Source organism: Hemiscyllium ocellatum, chromosome 13 (assembly GCF_020745735.1).
Source record: "Hemiscyllium ocellatum isolate sHemOce1 chromosome 13, sHemOce1.pat.X.cur, whole genome shotgun sequence".
In the NCBI taxonomy this organism is placed as follows: Eukaryota; Metazoa; Chordata; class Chondrichthyes; order Orectolobiformes; family Hemiscylliidae; genus Hemiscyllium; species Hemiscyllium ocellatum.
In genome coordinates, this window is record NC_083413.1 from 4,586,553 (window position 1) to 4,605,879 (window position 19,327).

Here is a 19,327-nt window from a genome sequence, read left to right on the forward strand (position 1 = left end):
GAATAGAGAATGTTTGGAGGGATATGCACCTAGCGCAGGCAGGTGGGACTAGTTTAGCTTGGGAGCATGGTCGGCACGGAGTAGTTGGGCCGAAGGGTCTGTTTCCATGCTGTATGACCCTTTGACTCTATAACTAAAGAGAAAACTTTATAAAGCTACTGAGAAAGAAAGCCTGGCAGTGGAATTAATCGAATAACTTTTGGAAAGAGCCAACACCATCAGAAAATCTAAGTAATCTCTGTCTATGAGGTGATGTCCCTGACTCTATCAGTTGCTATCATACAAGGCTTAAAAAAGGTGATCCCTTGTCAGGGATTGCAAACCTGGTTACTGTAGGCATCAATCACAGGAACAACAGCCAGGTTAACATCCTGCTGAAAAGCATGGTCATTCCTCCTGCCATGTTTAAAAGTGCAGCAGCAGAATTTGGTCTTTTTTAACTTATTTCGAAGCTCTTTACATCTGAGGCCATAGACCACAGGACTAAGACACTGAGCCACGGAGAAAATGACAGTATTGATGAGAGATAATGTTGTCAGTGTGTGTTTTTTACCAAGTCCTATTGTGATCAGAACAGGAATAATGAAAAAGCTTAATTGCACACCATGAATAATAATTGTCTTCCTGGCTTGAACATTTGAGGTGACAAAATGTCCAGCCCTTTTTCCTTCTCTGTATATTAAACAGTAACACAACACAATCAAAATGAAACATAGGAGGACAAATGCAATTCCAATATATCTTGAAGCAACACCATTCATTGGACTGGGACAGCTGTTGTCCTTTTCAATTATATTTGCTAAAGAGACATTCAGACTTTGATAAATTATTGACCACAATGGATTCTGCAGTGCTAAGATCCACATTATTGCAGTTACTTTGTTTTTAACTGAATCAACAAGTGGTTTATATCGCAAAGGCCAGCAGATAGCCAGACAAGCGTTCAAGGACATTAGTGTTAAAGTTAGCATGATGCACTGTGCGAACGTTACTTGCACTGTGAACAGGATCCAGCAGAGAATTCTCGGTGAATTGATGCTGAAGAGTCGAAAACCATTTGTCAGAGTGCCCAAAGCAAAATATATAGATGCATAGATGAGATGCTGGCCCAGGAGGATGTATCTCGGCTCACGTTTTAATTCCAATTCTTGCTGCACCGTACTTACTATCGCATGACAGCATGTTACAGTGACAGTAAAATCAGTCAGGTAAACTGAAGTCTTCACCATGTTAACAACGGAATAAGAAGTCTCGTTGGAGCTGTTCATGACTCAATCTAATGTTCTTCGTTTGAAAGGAAGTGAACAAATTGTGCCAAGTTATTCCTCCATCATCTGTAAAGGGCATCTTGTCATTTTAGTTAATGCGCTTTCCTGTGCATTGATGTTATCTGCCTGCAACCCTATAAAGGTCAAAAAGATGTTTAAAAATCAACTCAACTCTAAAGAATAAAATTTATCAACACAAACAAGCAACTGGTGACAACCACATGAATGTGCCATGCAGAAACCAACAGGCCACACACAAAGAAATGTTTCCTTTAAGGTACATGTCTGCAGCTGTGAGTCAGTTTTAAAGCCATTGTACAGTGTGAGAAATAGTTTACTCACAGCAAAGGCGCTTAGATGGAAGATTAATAGCAACATGTTTTAAGGTCACAAAGATTTGAATTCATTATATTGAAGAGGCTACATGAACAAGTATCACATCATTACAAAGGAGGCTGCAACAGAATGTGTTTTTCTCATCACTACATTTAACTCAAGAAGTTCAGGAAGAGGTCACTGTTATCCAGTTTGCCTTGAGTCAGTATCCTTGCTACTGATTTTATTGAACAGAAGTGACATTCCATCACTCTTCGTTCCTTTATTTAAGAAGACAACAGGGATAATTCAGGAAATTGTAGGCTTTACTTCAGAGGCAGGTAAATTATTGGAGAAGATTCTTAGGTACAGGATTTGTTCACATTTGGAAAAATATGGAGTTATGAGGGTAAGTCAGCGTGGACTTTACAGAAGCATTTGACAAAGTGCCTCATAGTAGGCTGGTCCAGAAGATTTTGTCACATGGGATTCACAGGGTTTGGCAAGTTGGATACAAAATTGACCAGGTCATAGAAGACAGAGGGTAGTTATAGTCAGAGACAGAGAGTCACACAGCATGAGAACAGCCCCTTCACTCCAATCAGCCCATGCCATCTAATCCCAAACTAAACTGGTCCCACCTGCCTGTGCTTCGCCCATATCCCTCCAAACCTTTCCTTTTCATGTACTTACCAAAACATATTTTAAACATTGTAATTGTACCCATATTCACCACTTCCTCAGAAAGTTCATTCACACATGAACCACCCTCTGGGGGAAAAAAATACCCTTCCTATCTTTTTTGAAATCATTCACCTCTCACCTTAAAAAAATGCCTTCTAATCTTGAAACCCTGCCCTGGAAAAAATACACCAGCCATTCACCTTATTTATACACCTCATGATTTTATAAACCTCTAAAAGATCACCCTAATTCCTATGCTGCAGTGAAAAAAGTCCAAGCCTATCTTTATAACTCAAATCCTCCATTCTTGGCAACATCCTGGTAAATCTCTTCTGAAACCTCTCCAGCTTTCATAGAATCCCTACGGTGTGGAAGCAGGCTATTCGGCCCATTGGATCCACACCAACACTCCAAAGAGGGTTCCACCTGACTCGATCTCTGTATTTTCCCATTGCTAATTCACTCAGCCTGCACACTATGAGCAATTTCCAATCACCAATCCACCTAATCTGCACATTTTTGGACCGTTGGCGGAAACTGATGCAGACATGGGGAAAATGTGCAAACTCCACACAGTCACCCAAGGCTGGTATTGAACTCAGATCCATGGTGCAGTGAGGCAGCAGTGCTAACCACTGAGCCACCATGCTGTCCTGGTATTTATTATTAGTAGCTTAATAATATCTTTCCTATAACAGGGCGACTAGAACTGGACACAATATTCCAGAAGGTGTCTCACCAATGTCCTTTACAATTGCAATGTAAGATCCCAATTCCCATACACAAAGGTCTGAACAATGAAGACAAGCATGCCAAACACCTTCCTAAGTGGGCGGCACGGTGGCTCAGTGGTTAACACTGCTGCCCCATGGCCCCAGTTCAATTCCTGCCTTGGGCAACTGTCTGTGTGGAATTTGCACATTCCCTCTGTGTCTGCATGGGGTTCCTTCAGGTGCTCCAGTTTCCTCCCACAGTCCAAAGATGTGCAGGTTAGGTGAAATGGCCATGGTCAATTGCCTATAGTATTAGGTGCATTAGTCCGGGATGAATGTAGGTGAATGGGTCTGGGTGGGTTGCTCTTCGGAGGGTCAGTATGGACTTGTTGGGCCAAAGGGCTGTTTCCACACTGTAGCAATCTAATCTAACCACCCTATCTATATATGATGCAAACTTAGAAGAATTATAGACCTGAACTCCTAGGTCTCTCTGTTCTACAACTTTACCCAATGTCCTATTTTTAACTGTCTAAGTCCTGACCTCGTTTCTTTTACCAAAATGCAATACATTATATTTATTCAAATTAAACTCCATCTGCCACTCTTCAGCTCATTGACCCAATTGATCAAAATCCTGTTGTAATCTGAGAAAATCTTCCTCACTGTCCACTATACGACTAATTTATTTCAATGCAAGGGGCCTAACAGGGAAGGCAGATGAACTCAGGGTATGGTTAGGAACATGGGACTGGGATATCATAGCAATTACGGAAACATGGCTCAGGGATGGGCAGGACTGGCAGCTTAATGTTCCAGGATACAAATACTACAGGAAAGATAGAAAGGGAGGCAAAAAGGAGGGGGAGTGGCATTTTTGATATGGGATAGCATTACAGCTGTGCTGAGGGAGAAGTTATTTGGGTGGAACTGTGAAATAAGAAAGGGATGATCACCTTATTGGGATTGTATTATAGACCCCCCAATAGTCAGAGGAAAATTGAGAACAAACTTGTGAGAATATCTCAGTGATCTGTAAAAATCATAGGGTAGTTATGGTCAGGGATTTTAACTTTCCAAACATCGACTGGGACTGCCATAGTGTTAAAGGTTTAGATGCAGAGGAATTTCTTAAGTGCGTACAAGACAATTTTCTGATTCAGTATGTCGTTGTACCTACCAGAGAAGGTGCTAAACTTGACCTACTCTTGGGAAATAAGGCAGGGCACGTGACTGAGGTGTCAGTGGAGGAGCACTTTGGGACTAGCGACCATAATTCTATTAGTTTTAAAATAGTGATGGAAAAGGATAGACCAGATCTAAAAGTTGAAGTTCTAAATTGGAGAAAGGCCAATTTTGACGGCATTAGGCAAGAACTTTCGAAAGCTGATTGGAGGCAGATGTTCACAGGTAAAGGGACGGCTGGAAAATGGGAAGCCTTTAGAAGTGAGATAACAAGAATCCAGAGAAAGTATATTCCTGTCAGGGTGAAAGGGAAGGCTGGTAGGTAAAGGGAATGCTGGATGACTAAAGAAATTCAGGGTTTGGTTAAGAAAACGAAGAAAGCTTATGTCAGGTATAGACAGGATAGATCGAGTGAATCCTTAGAAGAGTATAAAGGCAGTAGGAGTATACTTAAGAGGGAAATCAGGAGGGCAAAATGGGGACATGAGGTAGCTTTGGCAAAAAGAATTAAGGAGAATCCAAAGGGTTTTTACGAATATATTAAGGCCAAAAGGGTAACTAGATAGAGAATAGGACCCCTCAAAGATCAGCAAGGTGGCCTTTGTGTGGAGCCACAGAAAATGGGGGAAGATACTAAATGAATATTTTGCATCAGTATTTACTGTGGAAAAGGATATGGAAGATATAGACTGTAGGGAAATAGATGTTGACATCTTGCAAAATGTCTAGATTACAGAGGAGGAAGTGCTGGATGTCTTGAAATGGTTAAAAGTAGATAAATCCCTAGGACCTGATCAGGTGTACCCGAGAACTCTGTGGGAAGCTAGAGAAGTGATTGCTGGACCTCTTACTGAGATATTTGTATCATCGATAGTCACAGGTGAGGTGCCAGAAGACTGGAGGTTGGCAAATGTGGTGCCACTGTTTAAGAAGGGCGGTAAAGACAAGCCAGTGAACTATAGACCGGTGAGCCTGACCTCGGTGATGGGCAAGTTGTTGGAAGGAATCATGAGGGACAGGATGTACATGTATTTGGAAAGGCAAGGACTGATTATGGATAGTCAACATGGCTTTGTGCGTGGGAAATCACGTCTCACAAACTTGATTGAGTCTTTTGAAGAAGTAACAAAGAGGATTGATGAGGGCAGAGCAGTAGATGTGATCTATATGGACTTCAGTAAAGCATTCGACAAGGTTCCCCATGGGAGACTGATTAGCAAGGTTAGATCATACGGAATACAGGGAGAACTAGCCATTTGGATACAGAACTGGCTCAAAGGTAGAAGACAGAGTGGTGGTGGTGGAGGGTTGTTTTTCAGACTGGAGGCCTGTGACCAGTGGAGTGCCACAAGGATTGGTGCTGGGCCCTCTACTTTTTGTCATTTACATAAATGATTTGGATGCGAGCATAAGAGGTACAATTAGTAAGTTTGCAGATGACACCAAAATTGGAGGTGTAGTGGGCAGCGAAGAGGACTACCTCAGATTACAACAGGATCTTGACCAGATGGGCCGATGGGCTGAGAAGTGCAGATGGAGTTTAATTCAGATAAATTCAGGTGGGCGGCATGGTGGCACAGTGGTTAGCACTGCTGCCTCACAGCGCTAGAGACCTGTGTTCAATTCCCGCCTCAGGCGACTGACTGTGTGGAGTTTGCACATTCTCCCCATGTCCGTGTGGATTTCCTCTGGGTGCTCCGGTTTCCTCCCACAGTCCAAAGATGCGTGGGTCAGGTGAATTGGACATGTTAAATTGCCTGTAGTGTGAGGTAAATGTAGGGGTATGGGTGGGTTGTGCTTTGGTGGGTCGGTGTGGACTTGTTGGGCTGAAGGGCCTGTTTCCACACTGTATGTAAGTAATCTAAAATACGAGGTTCTGCATTTTGGGAAAGCAAGACTTATACACTTAATGGTAAGGTCGTAGGGAGTGTTGCTGAACAAAGAGACCTTGGAGTGCAGGTTCATAGTTCCTTGTAAGTGGAGTCGCAGGTAGATAGGATAGTGAAGAAGGTGTTTGGTATGCTTTCCTTTATTGGTCAGAGTATTGAGTACAGGAGTTGGGAGGTCATGTTGTGGCTGTATAGGACATTGGTTAGGCTACTGTTGCGAAACTTGAAAGGGTTCAGAAAAGATTTACAAGGATGTTGCCAGGGTTGGAGGATCTGAGCTATAGGGAGAGGCTGAACAGGCTGGGGCTGTTTTCCTTGGAGCGTCGGAGGCTGAGGGGTGACCTTATAGAGGTTTACAAAATTATGAGGGGCATGGATAGGATAAATAGACAAAGTCTTTTCCCTGGGGTTGGGGAGCCCAGAACTAGAGGGCATAGGTTTAGGGTGAGAGGGGAAAGATATAAAAGAGACCTAAGGGGCAACTTTTTCATGCAGAGGGTGGTATGTGAATGGAATGAGCTGCCAGAGGAAGTGGTGGAGGCTGGTACAATTGCAACATTTAAGTGGCATTTGGATGGGTATATGAATAGGAAGGGTTTGGAGGGATATGGGCCGGATGCTGGCAGGTGGGACTAGATTGGGTTGGGATATCTGGTCAGCATGGACAGGTTGGACCGAAGGGTCTGTTTCCATGCTGTACATCTCCTGCTGATAGCCAATTTTATATCCAAATGACAAGCTCACTCTGAATCCCACCTGATCTAACTTTGCTAATTTGTCCACTATGTGAAACCTTGTCAAAGGCTTTACTAAAGTCCAAGTAAACTATGTCCACTTCTCAGCCCTCATCCGACTTCTTGTGGTTACTTCCTCAAAAATCTCAATCAAGTTTGTGAGACACAATGTCCCTCAACAAACCCATGCTGACTCTCCCTCAGCATTCCTTGCCTCTCCAAATTCATACAAATCTTATTTTTCAGAATCACCTCCAACAACTTACCCACCATCAAAGTCAGACTCAGGTGTATAGTTGTAGAGGAATGTTTTCTGACTGGAGGTCTACGACTCAAGTGTGTTCCACAGCTGGGACCTCTGTTATTTGCAATATATAGACAAATAAGTTGGCTGGAAATGTAGGAGGTCTGATTAGTAAGATTGCAGACAGTGCAAAAATTGGTGGAGTTGTGGACAGACTGAAAAATTGTCAAAGGATACAAAATAATTAGAACGTTGGGCACAGAAATAGCAGATCCAATTCCTTACGGTGTGGAAACAGACCCTTCGGCCCAACCAGTCAACAACGACCCTCCAAAGCGTAACCCACCCAGAACTCTACTTTCCCTATGACTAACGTGCCTAACACTATGGGCAATTTAGCTTGATCAGTTTATGTGGCCTGCAGGAGGAAACCCACCCAGACACGGGGAGAATGTGAAAACTCCATACTGACAGTTGCACAAGGCTGGAATTGAACCTGGGACCCTGGTGCTATGAGGCAGCAATGCTAACCACCGAGCCACCTTGCCAGCCCCTCAGCTACCTGAGTTTAATCTGGACAAGTGTGAAGTGATGCATTTTCACAGGTCAAATATAAGAGGAAAGTATACAGTAAATGATGGGACCCTGAGGAGCATTGAAATGCAGGGGGATCATGGGGACCAAGTCCATAGTTCCCTGAAAGTGGCAACACAAGAGGTTGAAGTGGTAAAGAAGGTGTACCGCATTGGGTTCATCGGGTCGGGACATTGAGTATAAAAATTAAAAAGTCATGTTGTTGCTGCATAAAACTTTGGTTAGGCCACATTTGGAGCATTGTGTACAGTTCTGGTCACTGCTGATGAGGAAGCTTTGGAGAGGGTGCAGAAAAGCTTTACCAGGATGCTGCCTGGATTGTGGAGTATTATCTATAAGGAGAGGTTGGACAAACCTGGATTGTTTTCACTAGAGTGTCAGTGGCTGAGGGGTGACCTGATAGAAGTATATAAAATTACAAGAGGCGTGGTTATGGTGAATAGTCTTTTTACCGGGTTGGAAATGTCAAATACTAAAGGACATAGGTTAAAGGTGACTGGGGAAAAGTTTAACAGAGATGTGCAAGGCAAGAATTTTTATGCAGAGACATGGTAGAAGTAGCAATATTTAAGAGGCATTTAGACAAACACATGAACAGGCAAGAAATAGAATGGGATGGACCATGTGCAGGCAGGGTTATATAGTGTGGCTGTACAGGAAATTAGTTAGACCACTTTTAGAATACTGCATGCAATTCTGGTCTCCCTGCTGCGGGAAGGATGTTGTGAAACTTAGAATATACAAAGAACATAGAACAGTACAGGCCATTCGGCCCTCAATGTTATTCTGGCCTTTTATCCAACTCTAAGATCAAACTAACCTACATACCTTCATTGTACTATCATCCAACTGCCTATCCCAGAGTTGCTTAAATGTCCCTAACGTATCTGAGTCTACTACCATTGCAGGCAATGCACTCCACACGCACCCACCGCGCTCTGTGTAAAGAACCTGCCTCTGACATCTCCCCGAAACCTTCTTCCAATCACCTTAAAATAATGCCCCCTTGTCATAGCCATTTCTACCCTGGGAAAAAGTCTCTGACTATCCACTCTATCTCTGCCTCTCATCATCTTGTACACCTCTATCAAGTCACCTCTCATCCTCCTTCGCTCCCATGAGAAAAGCCCTAGCTCCCTCAACCTTTCTTCATAAAGACATGCCCTCCCGTCCAATCAGCATCCTGGTAAATCTTCTCTGCACCCTCTCTAAAGCTTCCCATAATGAGGCGACCAGAACTGAACACAATATTCTAAGTGCAGTCTAACCAGGGCTTTATGGAGCTGCAGCATAACTTTGTGGCTCTTAAGCTCAATCCCCTTGCTAATGAAAGCCAACACATGGACCCCAGGATCCTCTATTCCTCCACACTGCTAAGAATCCTGCCTTTAACCCAGTATTCTGCATTCAAAATTGACTTTCCAATGCCCCATTGCAACCTACAACTGCCCTCCACACTATCCACAACCCCACCAACCATTGTGGCATCAGCAAACTTACTAACCCACCCTTCCACTTCCTTATTCAAGTCATTTATAAAAATCACAAAAAGCAGAGGACTCAGAACTGATCCCTATGGGTGGGCAGCACGGTGGCACAGTGGTTAGCACTGCTGCCTCACAGCGCCTGTAGACCCGGGTTCAATTCCCGACTCAGGCGACTGACTGTGTGGAGTTTGCACGTTCTCCCCGTGTCTGCGTGGGTTTCCTCCGGGTGCTCCGGTTTCCTCCCACAGTCCAAAGATGTGCGGGTCAGGTGAATTGGCCAAGCTAAATTGCCCGTAGTGTTAGGTAAGGGGTATGGGTGGGTTGCGCTTCGGCGGGTCGGTGTGGACTTGTTGGGCCGAAGGGCCTGTTTCCACACTGTAAGTCTAATCTAATCTAACCACTGGTCACTGAGCTCTAGGCTAAATACTTTCCATCTACCACTACTCTCTGTCTTCTATGGGCCAGCCAATTCTGTATTCAGACAGCCAGGTTTCCCTGTATCCCATGTCACCTTACTTTCTGAATGAGCCTACCATGGGGAACCTTATTAAACGCCTTGTTAAAGTCCACATACACCGCATCCACTGCTCTACCTTTATCAATGTATTTGTCACATCCTCAAAGAACTCAATAAGGTTTGTGAGACATGACCTGCCCCTCACAAAGCCATGCTCATTATCTCTAGCTATGCTTTTCCAAATAATCATAAATCTTGTCTCTCAGATCCTCTCCAATAATTTGCTAACCATCGACATAAGACTGACTGGTCTGTAATTCCCAGGATTATCCCCATTCCCTTCCTTGAACAAGAGAATAATATTTGCCACCCTCCAATCATCTGACACTACCCCAGTGGACAGTGATGATGCAAAGATCATCACCAAAGGTGCAGCAATCCCTTCCCTCGTTTCCAATAGTAACCTTGGGTATATCCCATCTGGCCCAGAGGATTGATCTATCTTTGCACTTTTCAAAATTTCCAGCACATTCTCCTTTTTAAATCAACTTGTTTGAGCATATCAGGCTGTTTCACGCTGTCTTCACAAACGATAAGGCCCGTCTTACTAGTGAAGACTGAAGCAAAGTATTCATTAAGTACCTCCTCTACCCCATCCGACTCCAGGCATGAGTTCCCACCATTATCCCAAATGGGCCCTACCCTCACTCTGGGCATCCTCTTGTTCCTCACATAAGTGAGAACACCTTGACATTTTCCTTATTCCTTGCCACCAAAAACTTTTTCATGCCCCCTTCAAGCTCTGCTAAGTCCATTCTTCAGTTCATTCCTGGCTACCTTGTAACCCTCAAGAGCCCTGTCTGATCCTTGCCTCTTCAACCTTAAGTAAGCTTCCTTCTTCTTCTTGACTCTTATCATCCAAGGTTCCTTCACCCTAACATCCTTTCCTTGCCTCAGTGGGACAAACCTGTCCAGCTCTCACAGCAAGTGTTCCCTAAACAATCTTCCCATTTCTGTTGTGCATGTCCCTGAGAATATCTGTTCCACTTTATGCTCCACAGTTCCTGCCTAATTGCATTGTAATTCCCCCTCTCCCAATGAAATATTTTCCCATATAGTCATGGAGTTGTGATCACTATCACTGAAATGCTCTTCCACCGAGAGATCTGACACTTGTCCAGGTTCGTTGCCAAGCACCAAATCCAAACCCTCTCGTCAGCCTATCTACATATTATGTTAGGAACCCTTCCTGGACAGATCTGACAAAAACTGCTCCATTCAAACTATTTGCACTAAGGAGGTTCCAATCAATATGAGGGAAGTTGAATTTACCCGTGACAACATCCCTGTTACTTCTGCACCTTTCCAAAATCTGCCTCCAATCTGGTCCCCTCTGTCTCTGTTACTATTGGAGGGTCTATAGAAAACTCCCAATAAAGTGACTGTTCCTTTCCTGTTTTTGCCTTCTACCCCATACTGCCCGAGTAGACAGTCCCTCCTCGATGACCTCCCTTTCTGCGGCTGTGATGCTATCCCTGATTAGCAATGTCACTCCCCAGCCTCTTTTACCTCATCCCCCCATTCCTTTTGAAACATCGAAACCCCAGAACATCCAACAACCATTGTAGTGCCAGTGATATCCAAGTCCCCATAATAGCCACAGCATCATAGTTCCAATTACTGATCAATGCTCTAAGTTCATCATCCTTATTCCTGTCACTTCTTGCATTAAAATAGACACACTTCAACCCATCACACTGACTGCAACTTTGCCCTATTAACTGTCTCTCCTTCCTCACAGACTCTCTGCATGCTGTATCTGCCTGTCCACCAGCTACAACATCTTCAGATCTGTAGCTCCGGCTTCCATGCCCCTGCCAATCTAGTTTAAGCCCTCCCAAAGAACTCCAGCAAACCTTCTACCCAGGATATTGGTACCCTTCCAGTTCAAGTGCAACTCATTCTCCTTGTACCGGTCCCACCTTCTCCAGAAAGTCTCCCAAATGATCCAGATATCTGAAGCTCTCTCCTACACCAGCCTTGCAACCACATGTTCAGTTGCACTTGAAAGGGTTCAGAAAAGATTTACATGGATGTTGCCAGGGTTGGAGGATTTGAGTTACAGGGAGAGTGCTGTTCTGGTTAGCAATCAGTAATTAGTGGTGTGCCTCAGGGGTCAGTGTTGGGACCACAATTATTCACAATTTAAATAGGTGATTTGGAGTTGGGGACCAGGTGTAGTATGTCAATGTTTGCAGGTGACACTAAGACGACTGGCAGAGCAAAGTGTGCAGAGGACTGTGAAACTTTGCAGAAGAACATAGATACATTGAGTGAGTGGGCAAAGGTCTGGCAGATGGAATACAATCTAATAAATGTAAAGTCATTTTGGTCAGAGTAACAGTAAGAAAGAATATTACTTGAATGGTAAAAAGTTGCAGCATGCTGCTATGCAGAAGGACCTGGGTGTGCTTGTACACGAATTACAGAAGGTTGGTCTGCAGGTACAACAGGTAATAAGGAAAGAAAATGCTTCATTGCTAAAGGGATTGAGTTTAAAAGCTGGGAGGTTATGTTGCAGCTGTATTGGGTGCTGGTGAGAACGCACCCGGAGTACTGCGTGCAGCTTTGGTCTCCTTACTTGAGCAAGGATGTACTGGCACTGGAGTGGGGGTGGAGTGGGCAGAGGAGGTTCGCTAGGTTGATTCCGGAGTTGAAGGGGTTGTCTTATGAGGAGAGACTGAGTAGACTGAGATTATATTCATTGGAATTCAGAAGAATGAGTGAGGATCTTATAGAAACATAAAATTATGAAGGGAGCAGACAAGATAGATGTAGAGAGGATGTTTCCACTGGACAAGAGGGCATAGCCTCAAGATTAAGGGGAGCAGATTTAGGACTGAATTGAAAAGGAACTTCTTCACCCAGAGGGTTGTGAATCTGTGGAATTCCCTGCCCAATGAAGCAGTCGACGCTACTTCAGTAAATGTTTTTAAAGCGAAGGTAGATTTTGTTTTGAACAGTAAGGGAATTACAGGTTATAGTGAGGGAGCAGGTAAGTGGAGGTGAGTCCACAAAAAGATCAGCCATGATCTTATTGAATAGTGGAGTAGACTCGGAGGGCCAGATGGCCTACTCCTGCTCCTTATTCTTATGTTCTTATGTTCTGATGAGAGGCTGAATAGGCTGGGACTAATAGACTCGGGCTATTTTCCCTGGAGTGTCGGAGGCTGAGAGGTGACGTTCCAGAGATTTGTAACATCATGAAGCACCTTGAAGTGCAGGTGCATAGTTCCTTGAATGTGGAGTCACAGATAGATAGGATATTGAAGAAGGCATTTGGTATGCATTCCTTTATTGGACAGAGCATTGAGTACAGGAGTTGGGAGGTCATGTTTACTCAGTATGTAGACAGACTGATGAGGGGAGAGGCCATTTTGGATTTGGTGCTCGGCAACGAGCCAGGACAGGTGTCAGATCTCGTGGTGGGAGAACACTTTGTTGACAGTGATCACAACTGCCTCACATTTACCATAGTTACGGAGAGGGAAAGGAGCAGTTACTGAGCGAAGATATTTAATTGGGGAAAAGGAAATTATGACGCTTTCAGACAGGAGTTGGGAAGTACAGACTGGGAGCAATTGTTTGACAGAAAGAGACTGTTTAAGGAGCAGTTGTTGTGAGTGATGCACAAATTTGTTCCTCTGAGACAAGTAAGAAGGGGTAAGATTAAGGAAACTTGGATGATGAGAACAGAGGAACTTCTCGTCAAAAGGAAGAAGGCAGCTTACGTAAGGTGGAGGAAGCAAAGATCTAGCACAGCTTTAGACGATTACAGGTTTGCTAGAAAGGAGCTCAGAAATGGACTGAGGAGAGCCAGGAGGGGGCACGAAAAAGGCTTGGCAAGAAGGATTAGGGAAAACCCAAAGGCATTTTACTCATACTTGAGGAATAAGAGAATGATCAGGGAGAAGGTAGGGCCGATCAGGGATAGTGGAGGGAACTTGTGTGTGGGGTCTGAGCAGATAGGGGAAGCCAGAAATGAGTTTTTTGCTTCAGTTTTCACCAAGGAAAGGGAACTTGTTGTGAATGAGAACTTTGAGAAGTTGGGATACAGGCTTGACCAGATCAAGATTGATGAAGTTGATGTGCTGGAAATTTTGGAAAATATTAAGATTGATAAGTCCCCAGGGCCAGACCAGATTTATCCCAGGCTGCTCCAGGAAGTGAGAAGGGAGGTTGCTAAGCCGCTGGCGAGGATATTTGCCTCCTCACTCTCCACGGGAGTCGTACCGGAGGATTGGAAGGAGGGGAATGTTGTTCCTCTTTTCAAGAAGGGTAACAGGGAAATCCCTGACAATTACAGACCAGTCAGTCTTACACCTGTGGTCAGCAAAGCTTTGGAAAGAGTTCTGAGGGATAGGATTTATGACTATTTGGCAAAGCATAGTGTGATTAAAGGCAGTCAGCATGGCTTTGTGAGGGGCAGGGCATGCCTCACAAATCTTATTGAGTTCTTTGAGGAGGTGACAAGACAGGTCAACGAAGATCGAGCAGTGGGTGTGGTGTATATGGACTTCAGCAAGGCATTTGATAAGGTCCCCTTTGGTAGGCTCATTCATAAAGTCAGAAAGTATGGGATACAGAGAGATTTGGCTATCTGGATTCAGAATTGGTTGGCTGACAGAAGGCAGAGAGTGGTTGTAGATGGAAAGTATTCTGCCTGGAGGTCAGTGTTGAGTGGGGTCCTGCAGGGCTCTGATCTTGGGCCTCTGCTCTTTGTAGTTTTTATAAATGACTTGGATGAGGAGGTTGAGGGGTGTGTTAGTAAATTTGCAGATGACAAAAAGGTTGGAGGTGTCGTTGATCGTATCGAAGGCTATTGCAGGCTGCAGCGCGACATAGACAGGATGCAGAGCTGGGCTGAGAAATGACAGACGGAGTTCAACGTGGATAAATGCAAAGTGATGCATTTTGGAAGGTCAAACTCGAATGCTGAATATAGGATTAAAGGCAGGATTCTTGGCAGTGTGGAGGAACAGAGGGATCTGGGTGTGCAAGTACATAGATCCCTCAAAGTTGCCACCCAAGTGGATAGGGTTGTTAAGAAAGCATATGGTATTTTGGGCTTTCATTGACAGGGGGATCGAGTTTCAGAGCCACGAGGTTTTGCTACAACTCTACAAGTCCCTGGTGAGACCACATTTGGAATATTGTGTCCAGTTCTGGTCTCCCTACTATATGAAGGATACAGAGGCTTTGGAGAGGGTACATAAAAGGTTTACCAGGATGCTGCCTGGACTGGAGGGCTTGCCTTATGAAGAAAGGTTGAATAAGCTCGGACTTTTCTCTCTAGAGAGAAGGAGGAAGAGAGGTGACCTGATCGAGATGTACAAGATAATGAGTGGAATGGATAGAGTTGCTTGGCCTGCTGATTATTTCAAGCATTTATTTTTATTTCAGTTTTCCAGCATCCACAGTAGCATGCTTTTGAAATTAAATTACATCCCCATTTCTGATAAGTTTAGATACTTGGCTAATAAACAGTATTTCGGGATCACTGAAAGCACACCCTGTGACGTCTGGCAACTCTCAGACTCCTGTTGTGTCCCACACAGCCTCTTGTGCAGAACATAGACCCACCCCCCACAGCTGGACAAGCTGAAGCCTGGCATTTGTATCTGGAGCAGGAATTGGTATCTCTGGTGCATCACAATGTGAGAGCTCCCTTGGGAGTATGCTGTAGGAGGTGATCACTGCACAGATTACAGTACGCTGGCAGAGAGGGAATGGGGAAACGAGGAGGATTAGAGAGCGAGTGTCGAATTCCTGGAGATATCTCGTTCTGTCACTGGAAAGTAGTTCCGTATGTAAGTGAGGTAATGGGTCTCTTGCAGAGTACAACCAAAGCCAGGTTTACGGCACCATTTGTCCCTCAGCTGTGCAGGTTAGGGTCAGGAACAAGGTGTCAAAAACATAGTAATGGGGAATTCAATAGTTAAGGGAACACACAGATATTTCTGTGGATGCAGGATTGATTCCAGGATAAAATTTTGCCTCCCTTGTGCCAGGTGCAAATGTGTTGCTGGTCAAAGCACAGCAGGTTAGGCAGCATCTCAGGAATAGAGAATTCCTGATGAAGGGCTTATGCTCGAAACGTCGAATTCTCTATTCCTGAGATGCTGCCTAACCTGCTGTGCTTTGACCAGCAACACATTTGCAGCTGTGATCTCCAGCATCTGCAGACCTCATTTTTTACTCCCTTGTGCCAGGGTCAAGAAGGTCACTGAGTGTTAGACATCCATATCGATGTCCTTGACCTAGGTAAAAAGATGAATGAGCTTCGACAGACAAATTTTAGAGAGCTAGGAAATAAATTATTAAAATGTTGTACTAGGTGAAATTTAATTCCTTGATCTAGCCCAAGTTATAGATGCCTAACATCACAATGGTGTAAATATTAGATGCCAGGACAAACTTAACGCTAACGTGCAATAACAGAGACGGGTTAAGATTTATCTTTGTGACATGAGTCAGTATAAAGTCAAGACAATTAGGTATAACTTTAGAATGGTATTGGATGTAGTTCTAAACAATAGTAAGGACAAAGTTAGTTCTAATGTTAGAGGATGACAAAGGTCTAGGAGGGAAACAAAGAACTGTGCATGCTCGAGATCTGGAACAAACAAAAACAGAAACTGTTAGTGAACCTGGGTCACTGGACTCAAAACATTAACACTTCCTCTCTTCACAGAGCTGCCAGACCTGCTGAACGTTTCAAGCAATTTCTGTTGTTAAATCCAAACCTATTATCATTGTAACATTTAAAAAAAAATGATCAGACATATAGTGCAGAATGACTGCTGGTTGACAGCCTGAGGGTACCTTATCAATTTATTCAGAAACTTTCACTATACACCAAGTCATTATAACTTCCTGGTTGCTATTCAGGTAAGATACAGCCTAACACCTAACGTTTTACTGTTTGTAGCATCTGTAATTGATTCCCTGTAAACAATTGTTTCAATTCCTAATGATTAAAAGTTGCAGCTTTTATTGATAATTTATATAATATTCTCCCAGTTAGCCACAATAAATCACCACACTAACGAGAAGCACCATTGTTCATATTTGCAGTCATTGTTAAGACTCAAAAGTAATTGGGAAACAATAATAACTTTACAGGTTACTAATAATCTAGGCCAACAGGCCATTTAAAAGTAATGTTAGCATTTTTTTTTCAGTGTCATTTCTGCACAAGCACTTTCCAAGCAATGAGTCAGATGTTTCCTGGTCTTAGTTCCTATTATTAGCCGTTTTAATCATTGTAAATAAACATTCCTATTAATCATTTCACTAATTCATTTTACTCTTTTTAGTCTAAGGATATGATTTACCTGAGATTTCCTGTATCTTCCGTGTGATTTTCGACAAAGATTGATTATTCTAATGTTCTTCCTTGAAGCATGCTTTTCTGACAATTATTTTTCTAAAAAATTAATTCTCTGGACTGTAAAATGCCTGTAACCCAAAGGCAGTGTGTGACTATTGAAGTACTAGAGGCTACTCCCTGGGATTTCAAGTTGATTTCACTGGTAAGTAACAAGGATCCAATCAGAAGATCTCAGGGGTTGTACTGATTCTGAAAGTTATATCCGCCCACACCACTTCCCTATTAGACACTGACCTCAAAAGCAAGACATTTAAAGTCTTGTATACAAATGTAACTAAATGGTGAACATATTTTCTGAAAGATTTGGGGAACAAAGCATTTACAATGTCAATCTAAAAATATATCGCTGTTCAATGAATTTTTGCAAGTTTGTGTCACAAGTACCTTCCCAACTATTCCAACAGTAATTGCTGCTATCACTTTTCTACACACTCATTCTTTACACTGTGTGCTAGCCTGAGGAAAAGGATCTGGATGTAGGTTTCAGACGTTTTGTCACCATACGAAAACGAACCTTCCAGCTCAGCGAACAAACCTACATCCAGAACCTCAACCTGAGGTACAAATCTTTTCAAAACTCGCTGAGGAAAAGGATGTTTGAGAACAACAACATCAGATCCAACACCAAGCTCATGGTAAACAGAGCTGTGTTGGCTCCCACCCTCCTGTATGGCTCTGAGACATGGACTGTCTACAGCAGGGACCTCAAGGAGTTGGAGCGGTCCCACCAACACTGCCTGTGCGAGATCCTGGGAATCCATTGGGAAGACAGACACATCAACACCAGCGTCCTCGACCAGGACAACATCTCCAGCATTGAGGCACTGACCACCCCCCCCCACACACACCCCCAACCTTGATTGGCTGCGATGGGCTGGGTACATCATCCCCATGACTGACATGAGACTTCCAAAGGCGGGTGCCTACTCCCAGCTCCGAAACAGCAGGTGTGCCCCAGGTGGACAGAGGAAGTGCTTCAAGGATACCCTCAAGGCCTCACTGGTGCAGCGCAGCATTCCCACCGACACCTGGGAATCACTGGCCCAAGACCATCCAAAGTAGAGGAGGAGCACCTGGGAAGGCAGTGAGTGCCTCAAGACCTGCCATTGGAAAAAAGTGGAAGCCAGGAGAAAACAGTGAAAGGAGTGCACTGCCACAATAACACCCCACCCACCCGGTTCCCATGACCACCCCCTACTCCAAGTGTAGCAGAGTTGGCAGTAACTGCATCAGTCTGTACAGCCACCTGCGGATTCACCCTGAGAGTGGACACGAGTCATTCTCATCTGTGGGGGATCACCAATGATGATAACACCTCATGGACAGAGAAAGAAAATTTCAGAGTCTTCTCCAATACACTCACTTCCTTTGCGAGCAAAGTTAAAAATCACACAACACCGGCTTATGGTCCAACAGCCTCCTGATGAAGGAGCAGCGTTCTGAAAGCTATTACTTCCAAATAAAGCTGTTGCACTGTACACTGGGGTTGTGTGATTTTTACACTTGTCCAACACTGGCACCTCCACCTCATTGCGAGTGTGGGATACTCGCAGAGGAACTTTATTGATTAAGTAATGAGGGGATGAGTGAGACCAAGATGGATGAAATCTCCGGAATGATGCTTGCGAATTTTGGGGGTGATGCTTAAAAGAAAAATGCAGAAGATAACAACTGGTAATTAAAGAAAAATGGGGAAATTGTGGGATACAGGTAAAGTAGTGTTACTTTTGCAATTATAATTACTTATGCAAGGTAAATGCACTCACACCAGTATATAATTGTTTCAACTAAGAGCTGAGTCAACAAGAAAACTATGTGGAGGAAATATATAATTGTTTTTGTATTAGCTAAAATGTGCATACAAGAATGAGACATGCCTGCAAACAATGGTAGACAAATAGATAAGGTGCTGTGAGGATGTAGGTTAAGCCAGATATACTTGTACAAGCAGTGGTTATAAACATCTGTTTCCCACTTTTGCAAAAACACAAAAACACAAAAACAAATCCCAATTAAACGGTCATAAGGATCAATATGGTTGGGGAAAGGGAGGAGATGGTACAGGTGGAGGAAGTAGATAATAGTGAAGGAGGATATACCTAACAATGGGCCACAGCAGGATGTGGTGAAATGGCAGAATAAAACTTGTACTTTGTTATGCACACGGCCGGATACGGCAAGAGATAAACAATAGTAATGGGCACCGGGTTTGGAGTAGTGGATCCTATATAAGATATGTATTTGCTAAACTCTGTGTGCCTTACTTCAGGCACCACACTTGCAAGTGTATAATAAACATACTGA

The 19,327-nt window shown here is 43.7% G+C and overlaps 1 protein-coding gene across 1 annotated transcript; it reads right to left on the minus strand.

Moving 5' to 3' along the window:
- Positions 1–308: 308 nt before the first annotated feature.
- LOC132821664 (odorant receptor 131-2) lies at positions 309–17,040 on the minus strand. Its single transcript, XM_060834374.1, has 2 exons — positions 16,968–17,040; positions 309–1,402 (listed from the first exon to the last, which is right to left on the minus strand). The coding sequence occupies exon 2, from the start codon at positions 1,266–1,268 to the stop codon at positions 309–311; it is 960 nt and encodes a 319-aa protein (XP_060690357.1). The 5' UTR covers positions 1,269–1,402; positions 16,968–17,040.
- Between the last annotated feature and the right edge of the window lie 2,287 nt (positions 17,041–19,327).

What these genes read in the sequence shown, in the direction of transcription:
- LOC132821664 (XM_060834374.1), bottom strand. Translation starts at nt 1,268, where the DNA reads ATGAACAGCTCCAACGAGACTTCTTATTCCGTTGTTAACATGGTGAAG.